The sequence below is a fragment of the Aythya marila genome (assembly GCF_965140915.1).
Source record: "Aythya marila genome assembly, chromosome: Z".
NCBI lineage: Eukaryota > Metazoa > Chordata > Aves > Anseriformes > Anatidae > Aythya > Aythya marila.
In genome coordinates this window covers 56,082,230-56,101,192 of record NC_139080.1, presented here as the reverse complement: position 1 = coordinate 56,101,192, position 18,963 = coordinate 56,082,230, and the positions used below count along the sequence as shown (strand labels likewise).

At 46.0% G+C, this 18,963-nt stretch overlaps 1 protein-coding gene across 4 annotated transcripts in view; it reads left to right on the top strand.

Annotated features, from left to right (window-relative positions):
- The first annotated feature begins 2,570 nt into the window (after window positions 1-2,570).
- RNF38 (ring finger protein 38) overlaps window positions 2,571-18,963 on the top strand; it is a 117,144-nt gene continuing 100,751 nt past the window's right edge. The window contains exons 1-2 of one of the 4 annotated variants that reach the window (XM_082783516.1): window positions 2,727-2,857; window positions 15,743-15,827. In XM_082783516.1, coding sequence (XP_082639642.1) covers window positions 15,743-15,827 — 85 coding nt within the window. In that variant the 5' untranslated portion in view covers window positions 2,727-2,857. Of the gene's footprint in view, window positions 2,858-10,436; window positions 10,568-15,742; window positions 15,828-18,963 lie in introns of all 4 variants that reach the window. The other 3 variants (XM_082783517.1, XM_082783515.1, XM_082783518.1) reach the window with 3 other exon arrangements.

The following is an 18,963-nucleotide window of genomic DNA, read 5'->3' as shown; positions in this document are numbered from 1 at the left end:
CAGCCCTGCTGCCTGCTCCACGTCCTCTGCTCTGCGTCCCCTCTGTTTCCCAATCAGGAGGTGGCTGAGCGCAACCCCCAGGGTCTCTTAGCCTGCAGTAAAGGAGGGATGGATGGCTGCAGACATTGAACATGCAGCAGAAACAGAGCTAGCACCACTGGAAATACCTCGCAGGGGTACCTGCATTGTTGCAAACACCTGCATTTTTGCAGTCAAGCTGTTGTTTTAATTCTTCTTGATTTCAATGTCTTTCTAACTAGTTAGAAGATAGCTTAATGTCAGCAGGAAGCTGGACATGGATATTCTCTACATGGAATTTCTGAAAGAACATGCTTATTTGCCCATGAAGAAAACACTTTTAAAACATGCATATCAGCTTTCTCTTGAAAACTTTTTTTTTTTTTTAATCTGACACAACTCTCTGATGATCCTTTTTTTTTTTTTTTTTTCTCAATTAACTGCCATTGTGTCAGTCATATTTGGATTAAGCTTTTTTTTTTCTTTTTTTTCTACGTGTACCCCTCATAATTGGGCACTTCAGCATCACTGAGAGAGAGAAAACAAAGTATTCAGGGTAAATAGCATCCCACTGCAATGCGTGGCTGACACAAAGCCTTAAACACCACTTCAGCTGCTATCAGTCTTTACGAGATGCCTTTGGGTGCAGTGGAGGCTCAGCTGGATCAATTTTTAATGAAACAATATAGCTAATGTCACCTTTTTCAGGACTGGTTGGAACCCTGCGAACTGTGTTGTATGCCTGATTCTGGCAGACCAGTTGGCAGAAATCCACACTCAAATTTTGTGGGGTTTTGTTGTTGTTGTTTTAGACAGAGTTAGTTATGAGGTTGGAGGAAACAAGCACTCCTGACCTGCAAGGTGGCTTGCAGCAGCATGAGACATTGTTATACTGATTGCTCTGAGCCAAACCAGTGAACTCTTGAGTTCACCTACGTCTACAATACTGAGAGCATTAGCTGTCTGGTCATTGCAGTATTTCAAGTTTGTAAACTTTAAAACAAAATGAAAGCTGTAACATAAAATAAATAAATAAATCACTCACCTTAACTTTTGCCTGGGTCTGCTTGCTGAGTTTAACCCACCAGTGAGTTTACCTCTAGACTTCTGTCAGTTCATTTCTAGTTAGAGAAATGAGACACCACTTGTTTCAACATTACAGAGAGAAAACCTCGTCTTTAAGTATCTGGAGGCCTTAAATAGACCTGAAGAAGGCTCCTGTCAAAAGCTTGTCTGTTTTCCAGATACACTAATCAGCCTAATAAGCTATTGGGCTAAAGGGATCACCTTTTCCGTCCCCTCTGAGCTAAAAGACACTTGGAAAAAGGCTGGATCTGGCTGTTGTAATGATATGCTCTAGATTTTATTCAGAACCAGCATGACAGGAGGACGGGACAGCCCAGCCCCAGCAGCAAACGCAGTGCCAGGCACCAGAGCCCTCCAGCCACACATCCATGGGCCCACCGACCTGAGCCCCTCAGAAGCGGCCTCCCTGACCTCCCTGAGAGCCCGTGGTCAGGGGTGCACGTTAGCTCAGTGGTTGAAGTGCTTTTCCTTGTTTCTGTCAGACCAACTATGTGCATCCAAGTTGGATTTAGCTGAACGACTGACGCTATTTTCGGGCCTTTTCCTGCAGCAGAGCCACCCTCTAGCCCTTGACTCTGCCCCGCTTCAGAGGGCTGATGAGGAAGGAAGTCAGTGCCACAGCGCTGCGTTGTGTAACCGCTTCGGCTGGGGAGCCGTTCAGCAGCAGCTTCCCCTCAGGAAGCCATCCAGAAATGAATCACCCCGCAGCAGCCCTGACCGTCACCACACACCGCCTGGAAGGGGCACGGGCACCCCACACGGGTGGCACAGGCGACGGGACGGGGCTCAGCAAGGCGTGGGCGAGCTCCGTGGAGCTCAGACCACAAACCCCGAGCAGCACGGAGCAGCCCAACACACCCATGCCCTGTGGGCACCGGGGCTGCAGACCCCCGAGGTGCAGCCCCACGGGCGTGGAGCCGGAGCCGCAGGCGCGGACGGGGCCGGGCTCGGCGCGACTGCGCGGGGCGGGCGGAGGCTCCGGGGCCCCGGGGGGGGGGGAGCCGGGTCCGGCCGGGCCCCGCTCGCCTCCACCCCCGGCCGGGCGGAGCGGAGCGGAGCGGAGCCGAGCCGAGGGGCGGCCGCCGGCACCGGGAGCGGCGGGGGGCGGCCCCGGGAAGGCGCCGGGCCGGCGGAGGGAGGAAGCAGGCGGGGAGACTTCCTCCTCCTCCTCCTCCTCCTCCACCTCCTGCTGCTTGTCGTCCTCCTCCCCGGCGCAGCGCCGGGCGGCGGCTCCCCAGCGCCCCGGTCCCGTCCCGTCGGGGGGCGATGCCCGTGCCCGTGCCCGTGCCCCGCCGCCCCCCCCGTCCCCCCGCCCGCCGCCGGCAGCAGCAGCGCGGGGCGGCTCCGCCCGGCTCGGATCGCGGCTGCTGGGCGGCCCCTGCCACCGCCCCCTTCCTGCCTCCCCCCGCCCCCGCGCCCGCCCCCTCCTCCTCCTCCTCCTCCTCCTCCTGCCCGTCCTCCCCCTCCCCCGCCGCCCAGGCCGCCGCCGCCGCCTCCCCCCCGGCTCCCTGCCTCCTGCCGGCGCCCCCCCGGCCCCGTGCTCGCCCCCTCCCCGGCCGCCCCGCACCCGCCATGAGCGGCGGCGCCGCTCGCTTCCCCCCCCCGCCGCCGCCGCCGCCCCCTGCCCGCTGCCCCCCGCCGCCGCCGCCGCCTCTGCACGGGCCGAGCCTGCCGGAGCCGGGAGCGCGCAGCCAGGGCCGGGGCAGCCCCGCCGCGCCCCGCAGCGCCCCGGGACCCAGGGGCTCGCCGCCAGGTGAGCGGGGCGGGCACGGCCCCGAGCTGCCGCCCCCGGGGCTGGGGGGGGCGCGGCGGGGCGGGGCGGGGCGGAGCTGCCGGCGGGGAGCGGGGGTGCGGGGACCCCCCCCTAAGCCGGGGGGTGCCCGCGGGAGGGTCCCTGGGGTGGGTATGGGGTGGGCGTGCGCCCGGCGGGGCTGCCCGAGGGCACGGCGGCCTGCTGCGGGCTGGCGGGGGGCTGCCGAGCAGCAGCGGGAGGCAGGGATGGAGTTTGGTGGTGTTTGGGTGGGCGCCGGGGGTGGGGTTAACCAAAATCGCCCTCCCGAGGTGCCCAGGACACGCGGCTGCGTGGGCCTCACGCGTGGGGTGTCCGGGAGGAGGCGAGCCCGCAGGTACAGCCCGGCGGCAGGAGGGGCTTCGCCTGCCCGAAGCTGTATTGCAGCGTTTTGTCCCGAAACTGCCCCGGCGGTGCTGGGGGGTGGAGGTCCCGCTGCCGGCCTGAAGCGTCCTGCGGTGGGAGATGCCCCTGCGTGCCCCGGGGGCCCTGGGTGGAGGGAGGAAGGAGGAAACGCAGCCCGCACCCTGCGGTGGGCGAGCTCAGCGCAGCCCTGCTGCACCCACAGCTGGCTGTCGGGTCGGGCAGCACCTTCCCTTCCCTTTTCCCCAAAATGAAGAGGGCTCTGGGGGCTTGTCCCGAAGTTTGGGTGTTCACCGGCAGAGCTCCCGTGCTTGGAGGTAGCCGGGGGAGCCAGAACCTCTGCTCAGAGTCATTGCTGCCGGTGCCCGGGTGAAATGGTGAAGTTTTACAGCACGCTTCGGGTGCCGTTAGTGGGTGAATGCTGGCTGTTAGTCGTGATCTCAGAAATACAGAAATTGTTTTTATGTAGTGTGATCTCTGATTCATCTTCTGTTTTCGAGATAATTTCATAATTCACGGGCCGATCCAGGAGATTTCTAGCGTGCGGGTGAGAAGTGTGTATTTTTCTCCTCCTCCAAAGGGAAAGGCTGTCGTACCAAACGTGTGGCACTCTCCCTGTCCCATTCAGATATTTGCCACCAGAGGAAAAAAGCGATGTGCCAAGCTGTGGCGTCAGGGCCAAGCTTGGATTGTTTTGCTGAGCATCCTCCTGGACTTGCTGTTGAAAGCAGTAGTCTCCCATTGGTGGTCCCAGTATTTTAACTTTAGGGGAAAATAAAACAAACAAACAGAGCCTGTATTCTTACGATCCAGCCTTCAAGTGCGAGAGGCTAGCAAATGTGGCATAATTTATGAGCAGGGTTGAGAGAACGTGCTATTTCTTTTATTTCTTTTCCCCCGGCAGAAGTAGTTTTGGTGTTGTCTGGTTCTTTTTTTGGCTGCTGTTGTTTCTTTGTGTGTGTCTGTTCTCCCCCTGTGTGTCAGCAGAAGGGAAAGTCTCTATTCATGGCTGTCAAATTAGTGAAAGGATATTGGACCAGAAAACACCACACAGAAGAGCTGATTCCTTGTTTCATTCAGGAAATTGATCCTGATCTTAAGAGGCACTTCACCTTCAGTAAAGTACTTTGCTTCCACCGGGGTTCGTGCATCTTCTCAGTGCAAGAGAGAAAATGACCTAGAGGCGTGGTTGTCGGCTGGGAGGAGGAAAGTGTGGCTGCAGTGGAAATTTTTAGATTCACTTTTTGTTAGGGGTCTATATTACTGTTCTGAGGCTTTGCAGCATTTGAAAAGTAACTTTGAAACTTGCAATGTGCTTGGCACCAAAGGTATAAAGGTGATGTCTACACTGCTGAAAACAGCTGCTCTCTTAAACACCTTTGCTACGCAGGTTGGCCCTTTGGATGTCACCTGCTGAATTTTGCTGCTGTTAGTTAACGTCTTCCTTACAACACAAAGTCTTGATCTAGTATCATGTTAAAACTAAAAACAACGTTTAAGATGCACATGAGGCCAAGTCCTCTCGGGAAACATTGTTAGAAGGAGTAACGGGTGATGCATATTTGGGCAGATAACTCATCATTTGCAAAGTCTTTCTGTTTGGAGAAGCTGGCAGTGCTGATGGAAGGATGGGTGCCAGTTTTCCAGCATAACCCACCCTGCAGAACCCCGGGGCGGCTCGCTAAGCGTGGTAGGAGGCTGTCCGGGCTCGCGGTGCTTCTGCCGAATGCAGCACGTGCTGAGCACCAAGTGCCAGCACCCTGCCTCTTGGGATGGGCCCACATGAGCTTGTGTGCCTCGAGCAATTACCTGCATGTGGTGCATCTGGTTCCGTGCCCCAGCTGTGGGGCAGTTCCTCTGGATGTGTGGTGGAGCCAAGGGAGGTTTGGGTTGGATATCAGGGCGAATTTCTTCACGGAAGGGGTGGTCAGGTATTGGAATGGGCTGCCACGGGAGGTGGCGGAGCACCTGTCCTAGGGGGTGTTTAAGAGACGTGTGGATGTGGCACCAAGGGATGTGGTTTGGCAGTGAACACTTAGGGTTAAGTGGATGGTTGGACCTGATGATCTGGAGATGGGCGCAGGTCTTCTGGTTTGTGTCACAGTGATGCCTGCACAGCTTTATAAACGTGTGAAATAGGGCAAGATGCACATACAGCTCCTTCCTAATCAAAGTGCATCCAGTATGTGGATGGTTTACAAGTATCTTGGTTGATTTGGGTAGATTAAAAACAAAAACAACAAACTAAAACTTCACAGCACCTGTATTTGAATTTGTTTAAAGTGCAGTGTTCGGGAGTACATGGCTTGGTGGTACTTCTTGGTTAGGACTACCACACTGTTGTATATCTGCAGTGTTTTATTGTGTATATTCGGTGTGTAGAAACAGTTTATCTCAGACACTAAATCGTAATTGCATTTATTATCTCAGAATTACATATTGCAACGTTGGTGCATTGTTTTTGCTAGTTTTGAATTAAAATTGAAGATAGAAGGCCTTGGTTTTTACATAAAGTAGTTGTATTCTGACTAGATCCTGGTAATAGTGGAATTAAAGTTAGCAGACATATGTTGAGCACTTAGTTCAAGACGTTAATAGAAATAAGTTGCATATTCATGGGACTGCTTTGGGAAATAAATGCAGATGTACTTCTTTGTAATTTAGTTGTTTTCAGGTAATGTGCACTTTGCTTTTAAGTCATGCTCTGTGTCTATCTTCCCTATCACTTTCATTTCTTTTTGGCTTACTTTAGTAAGTTAATAAATATGCAGTATTTATGTAAACTGGAAATTATAATTTTATGACATAAAATTGTTCTATGCTATAAATATACTGTATAAAGTTGTTTTAGAAGTATGCTTCGTAGGTGCTGTGAGCACCAACCAGTTCAAGCAAATGCTAGCAAGTCTTTCTTTTTTCCCAGACTTAAGTATTTAAAGGTAGTGTCAGACTAGGATGACTACATTTGCAGGAGAAGAAATCAAATAAAATGAATATGTGGGTCTTTAAGCTGTAGTCTTAGCAGCACAAACTACTTTATGCCTGTTTACACTGGCATTTTTCAAATGTAGGATAGGCAGGAGCATGGGAATGAAAAAATCTGAACTGTCTCTACAGTACAAAGATCTGAATAATATCAGGAAGAAGACCAAAGATAAATGTTTAATTTTGAAATGCGTACTCTGCTTTGCAATGTCTGCTTACAAAATAACCTAAATTACCTTCTTGGTGTAATCTGTCAGGATACCAGTTTCTGTCAGTGTCTGTGGATTTGAACTGCATGGTCTCCTGGAATGGATCCTTCAGCTGTCAGAAGGATGAGAGTTTGGGGCCCACACAGAAAAACGTGGTGAAGAGCAGTGGTGTGGCTGTCAATTGACCTGGTTTGCAAACTCATCTGTCTTTTTTCACCTAGAAGTTGTGAAGTGCCTCGGAAGTGGGCAAGTAATTATCTGCATCTCCTTCTATACTTTCTTAGGTTTGCTGCTCCAAATTAAAGATAAATTCAGGTGCTTCCATCAAAACAAAAAAAGTGTTAGACGTGAGTGTGCGTATATAACTGGTGACAAACACTTCTTCTCTCTGTTGCTTTTTCTGCTGGTGTCACACCACAGGTATTAGTGAAGGTTTCATGGATATGTAGCTAGAAAGCAATTTGGGTCTAATATCTTGTACAATTTGTATTGGTCTGTCCCATTTTGCAACTGATAAATCCATCCTGACTAATAACAAATAGTTGAAAATTCAATGTGCAGTAAAGTCTCACTTCAGAGAAATGAAATGTCACCCAAAATTACAAGTACACGTATATATTTGTGTGTACTATCCTGGTTCATGTCCTGTCAGTTCCCTCTTATGTCTGCATGATTCTTCTGTATTTTAATGACAAAACTACAACACTTGCCTTTTTACGTCCACCTGAAGTCAACATCCCAGGCACGCTGCATGTACCATTTGATCCTTAAGCTACTTCCTTCCAAGGTGAAATATCTACAGAAAAAAATAAGGCAGCAAGGCAGATTTTGTGCTCTCGCTACATCACACAGGGATTATGCTTAAAGACAGGTGTAAGGACTGGAATTCTGTGACAGAAATTTCACAGGCGTAGCGTAGAGAAGAATGTTTGCCTTGTCACAGAAAAAGGTTAAAATGAGAAGTTGCTTAATAAGCATACTACTAAACATGAGTGTGAACATTGAAAATCCTTGGAAGAACTGTGCTCAATTTAAAAAACAAAAACAAAACCCAGCAAAACAATTTCTTGCCTTTTCATACTCACTTTTGCTGCTCATCCAACCCTTTTTTTCCACCCACAACATTAATTGGCAAAATTAAATCCACACGTGCACAGGATCTTTTTGAGCCAGGGTTGTCAGTTTTGTGGGTTTTTTGTTTTTTGTTTGTTTGCTCGCTTGTTTCCAAAAAAGAGTTTAAATCCTTTTCTGTCAATAGCACTGCAGCTATTTTTGTCTTAGATTTTTCACCGTGGGTATTCTAGGTGGTCTCTTGTGCCATCTGATTCATAACAGAAGTCCAGGTGAAGCTGTGTCAGGCAAGGTATGGGTGGGATGATGAGAAGGCAGACTACCTGAGAGCATCGTAAGAAGTTTGCGGTGAGAAACTGTTTGCATGAATATTCTGATATGAGGGTGCTGCTTTCTTCCATCTTTGTTTTCCTGGGTTGGGTTGTTTGTTTTTGTTGTTGTTGTGTTTTGTTGTTGCTTTTTTTTTTTTTTTTTAACACCTTCTGCTTGCGCTCATTTATGCTTGCTCAAAAATATTTCTTTCTTTTTCTTTGTGTATATGGAGAACCATAAATACCAATTGGATGTTGAAGTTCCCTGAATGTGGAAAACATTTTCCATTCTTGAGGGGAAAAATATTGTTGTCCTTATGGTCTGGTGACTAAAGATCAAGTTTTCTTTCAGAAGTCATTTGATGTGTAATGCATAGCAAAGAATGAATACTTTGCTCTATTTAAGGAAAGAAGCAGGAAGTGGTTGTAAGTCATACGTATTTTAAGTGTTATGAGCAAGCACAGCGTACAGCATTTCTGTTTCCCAGGCTTCTCAGAGGCGTGCATGCGCTCCAAATGTTCATTCGTAAAACTCCCTGTCTTAGATCTTGCCCTGTGGAGAGCCTGATATCCCAGCTCTCACCTCCCAGTGCCACACTACGGCGTTCTGGCTGAGCCTCCACCTCCCTTCACTCACACAAGCCCTCAGCAGACAGGATGCATGCAGAGGTGCCACCTGGGGTCGATCTGTCAGTGGTCCAGCACACCAAACCCTTTCTGGGATTTCTCGTGCCATGATGCAGATGTTTGTGGCTGCGTTGCCCAGCAGCTGGTGAGGTTTTCTTGCGGTTCATCTCTATAGAGGGGATGCGAATGTGCTGTCATAGCCAGCCTTTAGTGTAACACCCCAGTGTTTCTGAGCTCGTACATTTGGGCTTGGTCACCAGCTGCTAGAAAATTGGGAAGTGATGAGCTTGAAAGAAGACACGCTCCATCTCCTTAATTGCATAAAAATCAAGAAGTTCACTTAAACCTTTGAGTTTTTATTGTTTTGTGTAATGTGCACAAGTGTAGCACAAGAGGCTTCTGCTGTATACAGCCGTACCGTAAAGAACACTACTTACTCTGTTAAAGGTGTACTTAAGATTGTTTGGCATTTCTCCATATGAATATGGAATTGCACTTTTCTCTTACGCTATTAATGTGTGCCCCAGGGCAACTTTTACCAGAAGGAGGGCAGGAGAAAGGTGGTCATTTATGTTAAAAAATACATTTTCTGTCAATCTGTGTGTTGAGGAATAGAACTAAATATGAATTCTGTGACTTTTTTTTTTTTTTTTAAATACCTCCCGATCTGAGTACTTGGAAAATTACCTGTTACAAACACTTAAATAGCCTAAAAATTGCTAAAAGTCACAGAGAACATCTGTGTGCATAATGTTTGTTAGTAGGAGAGCCTGGGGAGGGATTCCTGACCCGCCGAGTATGGCCAAGTGCATTAACCATGCAAGTGAAGCAGCCGGGACTGCTGGGGGACGTGTGGAGCGGCAGTGAGCATCGTCTGGCTGGACCCACACCAAGGAGATGCAGCACATGGGCTGTGAACATTTGCTGCCTGTTTGCGCCACAGCTGAAAACCGTCCCCTCTCATCCTTTCTTGCAGCTGGGGTACGTTCTGGTTCCACAGTGAAAATGCTAGAGGCTTATGTTTATAGGCTGCTTGGGTTTGTGCTCCACCAAGATTTGTCTCTTGGGCATGTGGATGCTTCTGCATTCATTAAGAGCACGTGCAACTCATTGCAGGATCTGAATTGTGGTTTTTTGTCCCTACGGCTCAATATTTCTATGTGCTTTTTATGCCCCCTCACATAACCTGTTTGTCTGCCTATTTTTGGTGCATGCAGGCTTTCTACAGATCTTCCAAGTGGCATTGCTTTTTTCCTGTTTGTGAGCTGATACTGCAGCAAGCCACGCAGGAGTAAGAGGTATCTTGTGGAAGGAGTTTTGGTGCAGGTTTACTAGCAGTAGCTTACTGAGCCTTCTGGCACTGAAGTGCCGGGAGTCCATGATCCTTGTGGTTTGTGTGTGGTTTTGAGCAAGGTTACACAGAGTGTGTATGACGTGATATGATATGAAAACTGCTTTTGTGGGCTATTTTAGGTTGGATACAGGTTGTATTTCTGAGCAATTCCAGAAATTCCTGTTGATTTTTGGAGATACAGGAGTGGATGCTTCTAGTCATTGGTACAAAAAGCATGCTGGAAGTAAGAATTCTGTGACTGTGCTTATGAAGTAGCAAAGCAGCAAACCGTGGCACATGCTGCAGCAGTGTATTTCCAAAAAAGTGGGAGTGAGGATACACTTGATGTTGTTCTTGGTAGGTGCCTGCTGGAGTTGGACTGAAAAAGTGAAGGAGACACACCCAGAAAAATACTCCCTTCTTCATTAGAATGTAATTTTATTTTTAAAACAAGGGCAGTCTTTTGTGCCCATAGAGTCTTTCACTTGTTGTATAATATTTTGGATGGTCATCCATGATGCTAAGCCATAGATGTGTATATACAAATCCTTGTTCAAACCAATAATCTGCAATAGTTCTAGATTAAGGATATGTTAAATGGACCTTTTTTTTTTTTTCTCCTTTCCTTTTTTCCTCTTTTCTAGTTTTAAATTAAGTCTAGCAGTGGGAGAAATTCAGCCATCCTGAATGACCCTGAATCTGACCGTTGAGTTGTTTACTTCTGAAACCTGCACAGGAGTTCTCGGGAGATGTTCAGCCAGTCTGTAAATTCATGGTATGCTGGTTATTTGCCGGTTTGGAAAAACAAATATCCTTTTTGTTTGTATGGTGTTTTTTTTGACATAAATCTTATTGATTCTGTTTTTATACAGTGTGATGCCAAAAGTAGTAGTAACTAAGAATTTCAGCATTAAGGAAAAATTAATTAAAGGACTTACTGCATTTTGGCTGTTTCTGTTTAAAAGGGGATAGTGAATTTGAAAAAACAGGCAAAACCTGCGAGAATGGCAAATATGGTGAAAATGATGTAACAACAGTGGCTAGGGTGGAGTCACCTTGCAGACTTACATAAAGCCTCCCATTACTCAGCAGCGTGTCTCTGGCGGAGCAGCGGTCCTCCAGCTGGTTCACGGATGACACCAAGCTGCGGTGACCAGCCAGTATGCTGGATGGCAGCCGTGCTCTTCAGTGGGCAGCTGGAGGAGAGATGGCTCGAGGGGAGATCTCAGCAATGTCTGCTGTCCCTCATGGGAGGACACAGAAAAGAGGGAGCCAGATGCTTGGATGCTGGTAGGACAGGAGGCTGCAGATAGGACTGAGTCTGGAATGCTTGAATTTCTGACTACGTGTTAGGAACAAATATTTTTCTCTCTGGGGTGTTCAGGCACTGGAGCAGAGACCTGAAGACTGTGGGATTTCCGTCTTTGCAGACACTCAGGACTCAGCTGGGCATGGCCCTGAGCAGCTTGGCCTGAATGGTAGGGGGACTGGACTAAGTGAGCCCCAGCAGTCGGTCTCTTGCCACCTGAGCAGCTCTCTGACTTCACATAGAGAAGTAACAGTAACTCGGGACTGCTCTAATTGCAGGCAGTCAGAAGTAACGACAAGGACTCAGCTTTCTTGGACATACAAGTGCCACCTCTGTTGTGTTAGGTGGTGTGGTGTTTTTTTGTTTTTTTTTGTTTTTTTTTTTTTAAGTTTGAATTTTTCCCTGTGATCATCATAACACACTTCGTTCCCACACACCCCGGAAAACCTTTTGAGATGCATAATTTGTATATAAATGCTTCTGATTAAAACATAATTAGCTGTTTATATTTAAATGAGCACTGAAAGCAGAGCCACGTTCCTTCAGCACCTCTTCCTAACTTCTGCGCTTGCTGGTTTACCTACAAGCATCTGTTTTCTTCTCATAGACAAAAGCGTGCACCTCAATTTTTATTTCTGTTTATTACAGGTGTAGGGGATATTGAGTCTGGTCTTTGCTGTCAGACTGGGTGCGCTGCCTCAGAAGGTGCCAGCTAAATGCAACAAGGGATGTGTTGTTTGGTAATGGAAGGTGTTTTTTTGAAGTTTGTAAGGTGTGTGAGTAAAATAAGTAAAAAATAAAATAAGTAAAAGTTATGCAATGACAGTTTCATCTTTGTCCGTTAGCCTTTACTTTGTCAGTATCTGTGGTGTGGTGAATCTACTGGAGCAGAAATCATCTGTAGCGGTACAAAGAGGAATTCTATCAGTAGCACAGAACATGGGCATAGCAAAGAGCAAAAACTCTGGTATGTGACCTCCTCGGGCTGCTTTCTCATGTAAATGCAAAGCCAGCATTCAATGTAAAGCTGCCTGCTTGCTCTTTTAGTCCTGTTTCTGTGCAAATAACCCCAGAGTTTTTGGGGGGAGGCTTGGAAATGCTCAACTTGGGAGAAGTCAGCCATCGAGCGGTGTGTCCCCACAGCGTGATGGGTGCTGATGGTGCCCAGCCGGGCTGGCAGCCACAGGCCTGCCAGGCCTCCAGGCAGGAGGAGTGGAGGGCGGCAGGGGCATGGGAGGCCGAGGGAAATGCAATGGCAGGGGGTCGTGAGGGCTCAGGGGACAGCGGGGTTATTGCAGGGATGGAGCATGGAAGTACAGAGCGAAGGCCCATGGAAACCGGGCTTCACCGACTGCTGCTCTTGTGACTGCTGCTTTGGTCTGAGGAGCACTCTTGAAACAGCCATGTTATGAAAAAGAGTTTTAAAAGTTGTCGAGTTCCCCATATTATTGTGGGCATGTTTCCTGGCATTTTTTTGTTGTTGTTGTTGCTGTTGTTTTGGTGCATGTTTTGGATATTGTGTTTTTTATCTGGACCTGGCAGATAAATGTTTCTGGTATCTTAGTTCCTACTTAGGTTGGTGTTTCTTCCTTTTCTACTGCTTTACCCTTCTTTTTTCTCTCAAATTTCGTAGTGACAAACAGGGCAGTGGCGAAGAAGTCTGATAGTCTGCATCAGACGGCAAGACGTAGGAAATCAATCTATCATTGTACAAAGCTGTAGGAGAGCTTCACTCAAGGCAGCATATCTACTTTTAAAGGCCTTTTATGTCTGAAGGGATGCACAAATTCAGGTGAATTGTTCAGCAAAGATACATCAAAATTATTTTCTATTTAGAGCCAGAATTTACAATTTGGAGAAGAGATGCAGGCCCAGGACAACCAGTAAAGATTTTATGTACTCCACAGATGGCAGTAGGTACAAATCCTTAAATGCTGTTTGTGTTTACTACAGTGAGGATGACATTGTTGACTGTCGGTGTACTGAGAAGCTTTGACATTGTCCAGCATTACTGCATAGGTTTTGTCATTGCTGGAAAGTTACACGTTAATTTAATCAGTGTAGGTAAAGTGACAAAGATGCTCCTCTCAAAGATGAAAGTGGCTTTGCATTGCTGATTCTTGGAGAGTTTGTCCTGTTCTGAGAAACAGGATAAGCCATCGATAAGAACATTTTGATCTGTTAACGCAGAGTTACAGACACGGTGTACCTGGAACCTCACTGCTCACCAATATACTTGCCAGTTCTTATGTGTAGAACAGCAGCTTAGAAGTTCTTGAAATCTGAAGTTGTTTAGTTACATTTTATATTGCAAAGAAATTTCCAGCCTTGCTGGGAACACATGGTACCTTTTGGTTTAAGCCTCATTTTCCTGCAGCCCATGTGATGAACTTATGAGATGGTTTCCTCCAAAACATTTGTTGTTTGTTTGTTTCCTTTTATCTTGCTTTGCCTAGCTTCTTCTTTGCCTAACTTCTGCTCTTTTGGTTTTGTTGGCCTTTGTGTTCAAAAATTTTGTGCTCTTCTCAACTCATTTGACAAGTCATGCTGGAGCTACATGGATTGATAGCCAGACTTCCCAGGCTTTTTCCTGGCTTTTGCTCCATCCCAATTCAATTAAGCTTGTCATTTTCAAGGCAACTGATGAAGCAACAAATTTTGAAGTGTAATAAAAATGCTTTGGTGGGCTGAGTCACACCTATTGAAGATTACTGTGTCCATCATTCTTTGTGGCTAGTGGAGCTGTTGGTTATATCATAGGAGAAGCAGTGTCGATGTGGGAGACCTATCATGTAGGAGAGGGGACACCCATGCCTGTGGATATCTGTGTTCTCCAGGGCTGTACTGAGGTCTTCTTGGAAAGTATAGTTAGCAGGCTGAGGCTGAAAAAACATCTCTGCGAAACACATTTCTGGAATGTGAAAGTGATTCTGAGTTCTGGTAAACAAAAAGCTGTCTTGCTCCAAGTGCTTGGAGTCTCTGTGAGCATTTCATGCTAAAACTCTGGTGAAACTAGGCTTTAAAGTTTGTATTTGTGGTGTTAATAAGGAAGGTTTTTGTATGTGAAGAAAACTGCTATTGTTACAAATTACAACTTGCAAAAAGAAGAGGAAGTGGATCTTGTTTGGTGTATGTACAAAAAAGAAATGTAGCAATTTGGTCTCTGGATGTGTCTGAGCTCCTGGAGTTTTGCTCTGGAAGTGGCATATTTTGTGTTGCAGAAGCTTGGGTAGTGAGTTCACTGGCTCACGCTTGCAGTGCAGATATAATTTTCCAGAAACCATTGTGAAACAGAGCAGATGCAGGCAGGTTTTTGGGATCAGATTTGCTCTACTGTCCCCAGAAGTGTAGGCATAATTCTCCTTGTAACCAGGAATACTCATGCTTCAACTTTGCAAATCAAATGTTATGAAAACAATATTGATCCGTGATCTGTCGGTCTGTGCTGATTTCACTGTTCATGCCTATGTTAAAGGAGTCACATGTGCTCGTGTACTGTGAGCACTGTATTTGGAGAGGGGAAGGCAAGAGAGATTATTTCTGTACACTTCCTTAATTCCAGTGGCTGAGCTTCATTGCTGTGGAGAGGCCACTGGACGGCCTCTTTTGGCTTTTGGAGATGACACACAGGCAGTTGATGTAAAAAATATCCTCAATAAATGGTAGTGTGCTGCAAGAAAGATGGATATCTTACAAGTCATTACCTGTTCAAAGTCTCCTTTAAATAGACATTTCTGTTGAATATTCTGTTTTTTTCCTGCATGTTATTATTACTGTTATTAACATACTGTTGCTCTTAAAGAGGGGTTGAGAGTTCAAAACATGCACAGCATCTTAAGTTTGGACTCTCTTTTGCCTTGCATCTTTTCAGTTGTTTGATTGCTGCTCGAGACAGGCACCCCATGCATGGGGAGCCCTCACAGGCACACACATGGATTTACACACTGCTATATCTAAAACAGTCACCTCTTAAACATCAGAGGGTTTAACAGCTGTGACTTCTTTGACTCCGGATTGCATCAGTGCGTTATTTAGGATGTGAAAAGAGATACTGGTGGGGAGGAAGCTGGCTCTACAACATCTTAGATTGATGCATGCTGAGTGCATTGTAAACGTTGCAGGGCTCTTTTGTGAAACTGTCTGCAGTATCCATCTCTGCTGTGTGATGACTTGCTGTTGGGGTTGGCTGACCTGGCTGCTGAGCTACTTCTCTTCAATTCTGCACACTACTTCACAAGATCTTTGCTTCATCTCATGTGTATTTAAAACTGAACTAGAACGCGATATGTATGTTTTAAAATCTGTGTATATGCATTGTGCCTACGTCTGTGAGCCCTTTGTTCTGGATTGGATACAGCTATGCCCTCATTAAAAGCAAAAGAGGTAATGTGTTCAGTCATACAAACATAATAGTGGTCCCCCATCAGAAGGAATTAGTCACTTAAAATGGCCAAAATGTTGAGTAGCTATAATTGCTTGCCCTTAAGATCAAATTTGGATTTCCTGTATCTACGACAGTTTGAACTACAATATGTACTTTTGTTGTTAAGCTGCTAGATGAACAATTGAAAACTACTGAGCTATGTGGACCTGTCACAGGTACTGGCTGACGTGCATCTGTGTTGCTGCTTTTGCTTTCAGATGTTACCATCAGTATCAGTTGGAGCACAAGGAGCTATGGTAATGGGAGTGTTTGGGAGAGCTGGGTCTTGTATACTTGAGAAAGGTAAGAGTGTGATGGGGCTTGGGGACACCTGATGGAACAGAGTGAGAGTGGGTGATAACTAGCGAGGCTAGACCATCAGAAAATGAGAGACGTAGCTAAGTTCAGAGGTGAAAATAGCAGCGGCTGAGAATCAGAAACTACAGAGAAGAAAACAGTAAGAAATCCACTAGAAAGGAAAGTGAGCTGAGTACTTTTTTAGCCCTGTACTCAATCAAGAGACATGAAGAGTGCAGTTCTCTTATGCCGAACTTAAAAAAATTTAAAAACTGTGGAAACTAATGTGGAAATCTGTGAAGAAAAAGGGTTATTGTGTGCAAGGCCTCATTGTGGCCTGGAATAAAGAGACCTGGAATTACTATGATAACTAATGCAGACAAACCTTGCCTGTCTGTGTGTGCTTATCTCTTCATTAGCTGCTCAGGGAATTTAAGCTCATAATTTTAACACAACTCGAGGACAGGTGCTAGAAGGAAATGCAGCTAATATCCATAGGGTGTCCTGGGGCAAGAGGAGGTGTGGGAAGAGCTGTGTTAAAAAAGCTAATGCAGGGCAGCAGAATGAACTCAGCACCCTGTATTGCGTTGTGTGTGATTATTGTATTATGATTTATGCCATTTGCTGCCTAGAGAAGCTCTACAGCTGAAAAGGGTAATGTAGTTGACCCCAAAGGCAGGTGTTTCTGGCCTCCTCATCCTATAGCCTACATCTAAAATTGAAAGTGAGTTGCACAGCAGCCATTATTTTGAATAAAGTCATTTGTATATGCAGAAGATTGCAGAAAAGGGCTGTGAATCCTGCTAATGCTCTGTAGATTACCCACTAGCCAGAAATCTTAGGATTTCTATATGTATACTTATAAGTTTGAAATGGTGGGGGGAATCTGCTATTGTAAAGAAAAGAAAATAACCAAATTCAAAACAAAGTTCCAAACCAAAACCATTTGATGTTTTACAGATCTTTAAAGGCTGAATTATCATGACTTTTGCTTTTTGCTTAGCATTTGGAGGGGGGGAGGGAGGGTGTTGAGATTTTTAACTTTCCCCAGGCTTCCAGAAATCTTTTTTGTTGTTGTTTTGTTTCTCGCACAGCAGACGGAAGTCTCCTGCAAGACTAACAAAGATGCAGAAATAATCCAGCCATGTAAATGGAATGGGAACGGGAGTGTTCAGACTGATGTGTGATTTGCAACAAAATCTACTTAAGAGTGACCTGCTGTTCTGTCATTTGACAGAATTGCTGCACTTTGTGTATTCTTTTGTAAATGCCGTATGGAGATTTCTGCATGCATTTTTGTGAGAACCTTTTAAGTGGATTACATGTGGCTAGCACCTATCTTGTGGTCAAATGCTGAGGGTTGTGATGTTCAGAGTAAATTTCAGGCAGCAGTTGTGCCCATCACAAGGACAGAAGGAGCTTTGTTACAGATTTTCATGTCAGGACAGACGTCATCCAAGTTGCTGGCAATAATTGAGAGTAACAATCTTTCCTAATCATCCAGACCGTGTCTCTAGAAGGCTGCATGGCATTTTTGAATGAGGAGGAGGGGGAAATGGCTTCTATCCTTGTGTTTGTAAGGAAGTGCTGCTTTCCAAGGAGCATTTGGTTTGCTTACCAAGAATGAATGGTTAAGGGCTTTTGTTTTTGTAAGGATCAGTGTGTGTTGCTTTAGGCGACCCCTCTGGTATTGTGTGCTACGGCAAAAAGCTGCCCATTTCAAGCCATCTGAAGTAATGCAGGTGCTGTGGCTTATCCAAGATATTAGTATGGTTCAAAGAAAATTTTGTGAAATACATTTGAAGGGATCAATTTTTTGCTGGATTGAGCGGGTGTGAGGCCTTTTCATAGACTCTAAAGCAGGCGGTTCCTCCAGGAGGCTTTTACTGTGATGACAGACAGTCTGCAGGGTAAAGAACGCTGTCTGCATCTTCGCTAGGAGAGTTTCAATATTAGGCAGTCGCTGTCTTCACACTGAGCACAAAGCTGTGTGGCCTTCACAGCAAAACAGGAGGCAGGTGAAATTAGGGCATGTTGCAAGACCTTTCCTTGTTTTTGTTTTTGATTTTTTTTTTTTTTTTTTATCCTAAAGCCTTGGAGTGTTTGGCTGAAATCAGTTGCATAAAAGGCAGACAAGACCAGCTTTGGTCTCTTCAGAGTTCATAAAGCATTTCCCTTATCTCTCTTGTGTGTGTTTTCTCTAGCTGATGTCATGAAGCTCTGAAACAGGCATCCACGCCTTTATTAACCTTCTAGAAACAGTATAAGGATTGTTATGAAAATTAAGCGTGTTTCTCAGATCATAACGTCATGCGCACTTAAGCTGCAGCTGGAGAAGCAGAAAAGGCTGCCTGTTATCTATCACCCTGGCTTCTGACCGCCTCCATCCTAAGCTGGATGAACGCTGACATGAAGTGTTAAATGAGGTAAATCCCTTGTCTGGGTTCACAGGGCATCTGTGTAGATGATCCCATGATCCTTACCCATGCTATATTGGGGGGGGGGGAAGTATTTCTCTCAGTGACAGTGCTGCCCTAGAGTGTAATCAAGAAACAAAGCAAAAACCTTGCAATTACTTTTCGGTCTGCCTGGTGACTTCTAAGTGATGCTTGTTTCTGTCTCTCTTCATCCATGGTACCTTCTAGTAAATTGATAGGGGCACTGAGTAACAGGGAAGGACTGATAGCTGCATTGTTGAATATAGAGAATTTTTCTTTTTAATACACTGAAAGATAGTTTGCCATAACTAGTAATGTCTGTGGAGTCCTTAGAGGGCTTTTAGCATATACAGATTAAATTTCAGACAGACTCACATAGTAAATGGGTGTTTTGCAAAAAGTAAACAAGTACAGATGAGAGTTGTTTATATTTTTGGCTGTTAATAAAGTATGCATTTATTCCCCATGTAGAGATTAGTAGTGATAGAGGCAGCATCAATGCTGAAGGGACATATATTTGGTGGGGGGAGGGAGAGTGTTTTGGTACATCAGAGGTAAAGGTTTTGTTTTCTGTTGCTTGCAGCTCTACGGTAATGCAAAGTGAACGAAAAACAGCGTTTAAAATGACTGTGTAGATGGAATGTCCTCAGTGTGCAGATAATATTTCTCTGAACTGCACCTCCATTCATGTGATTCAGTTGCTG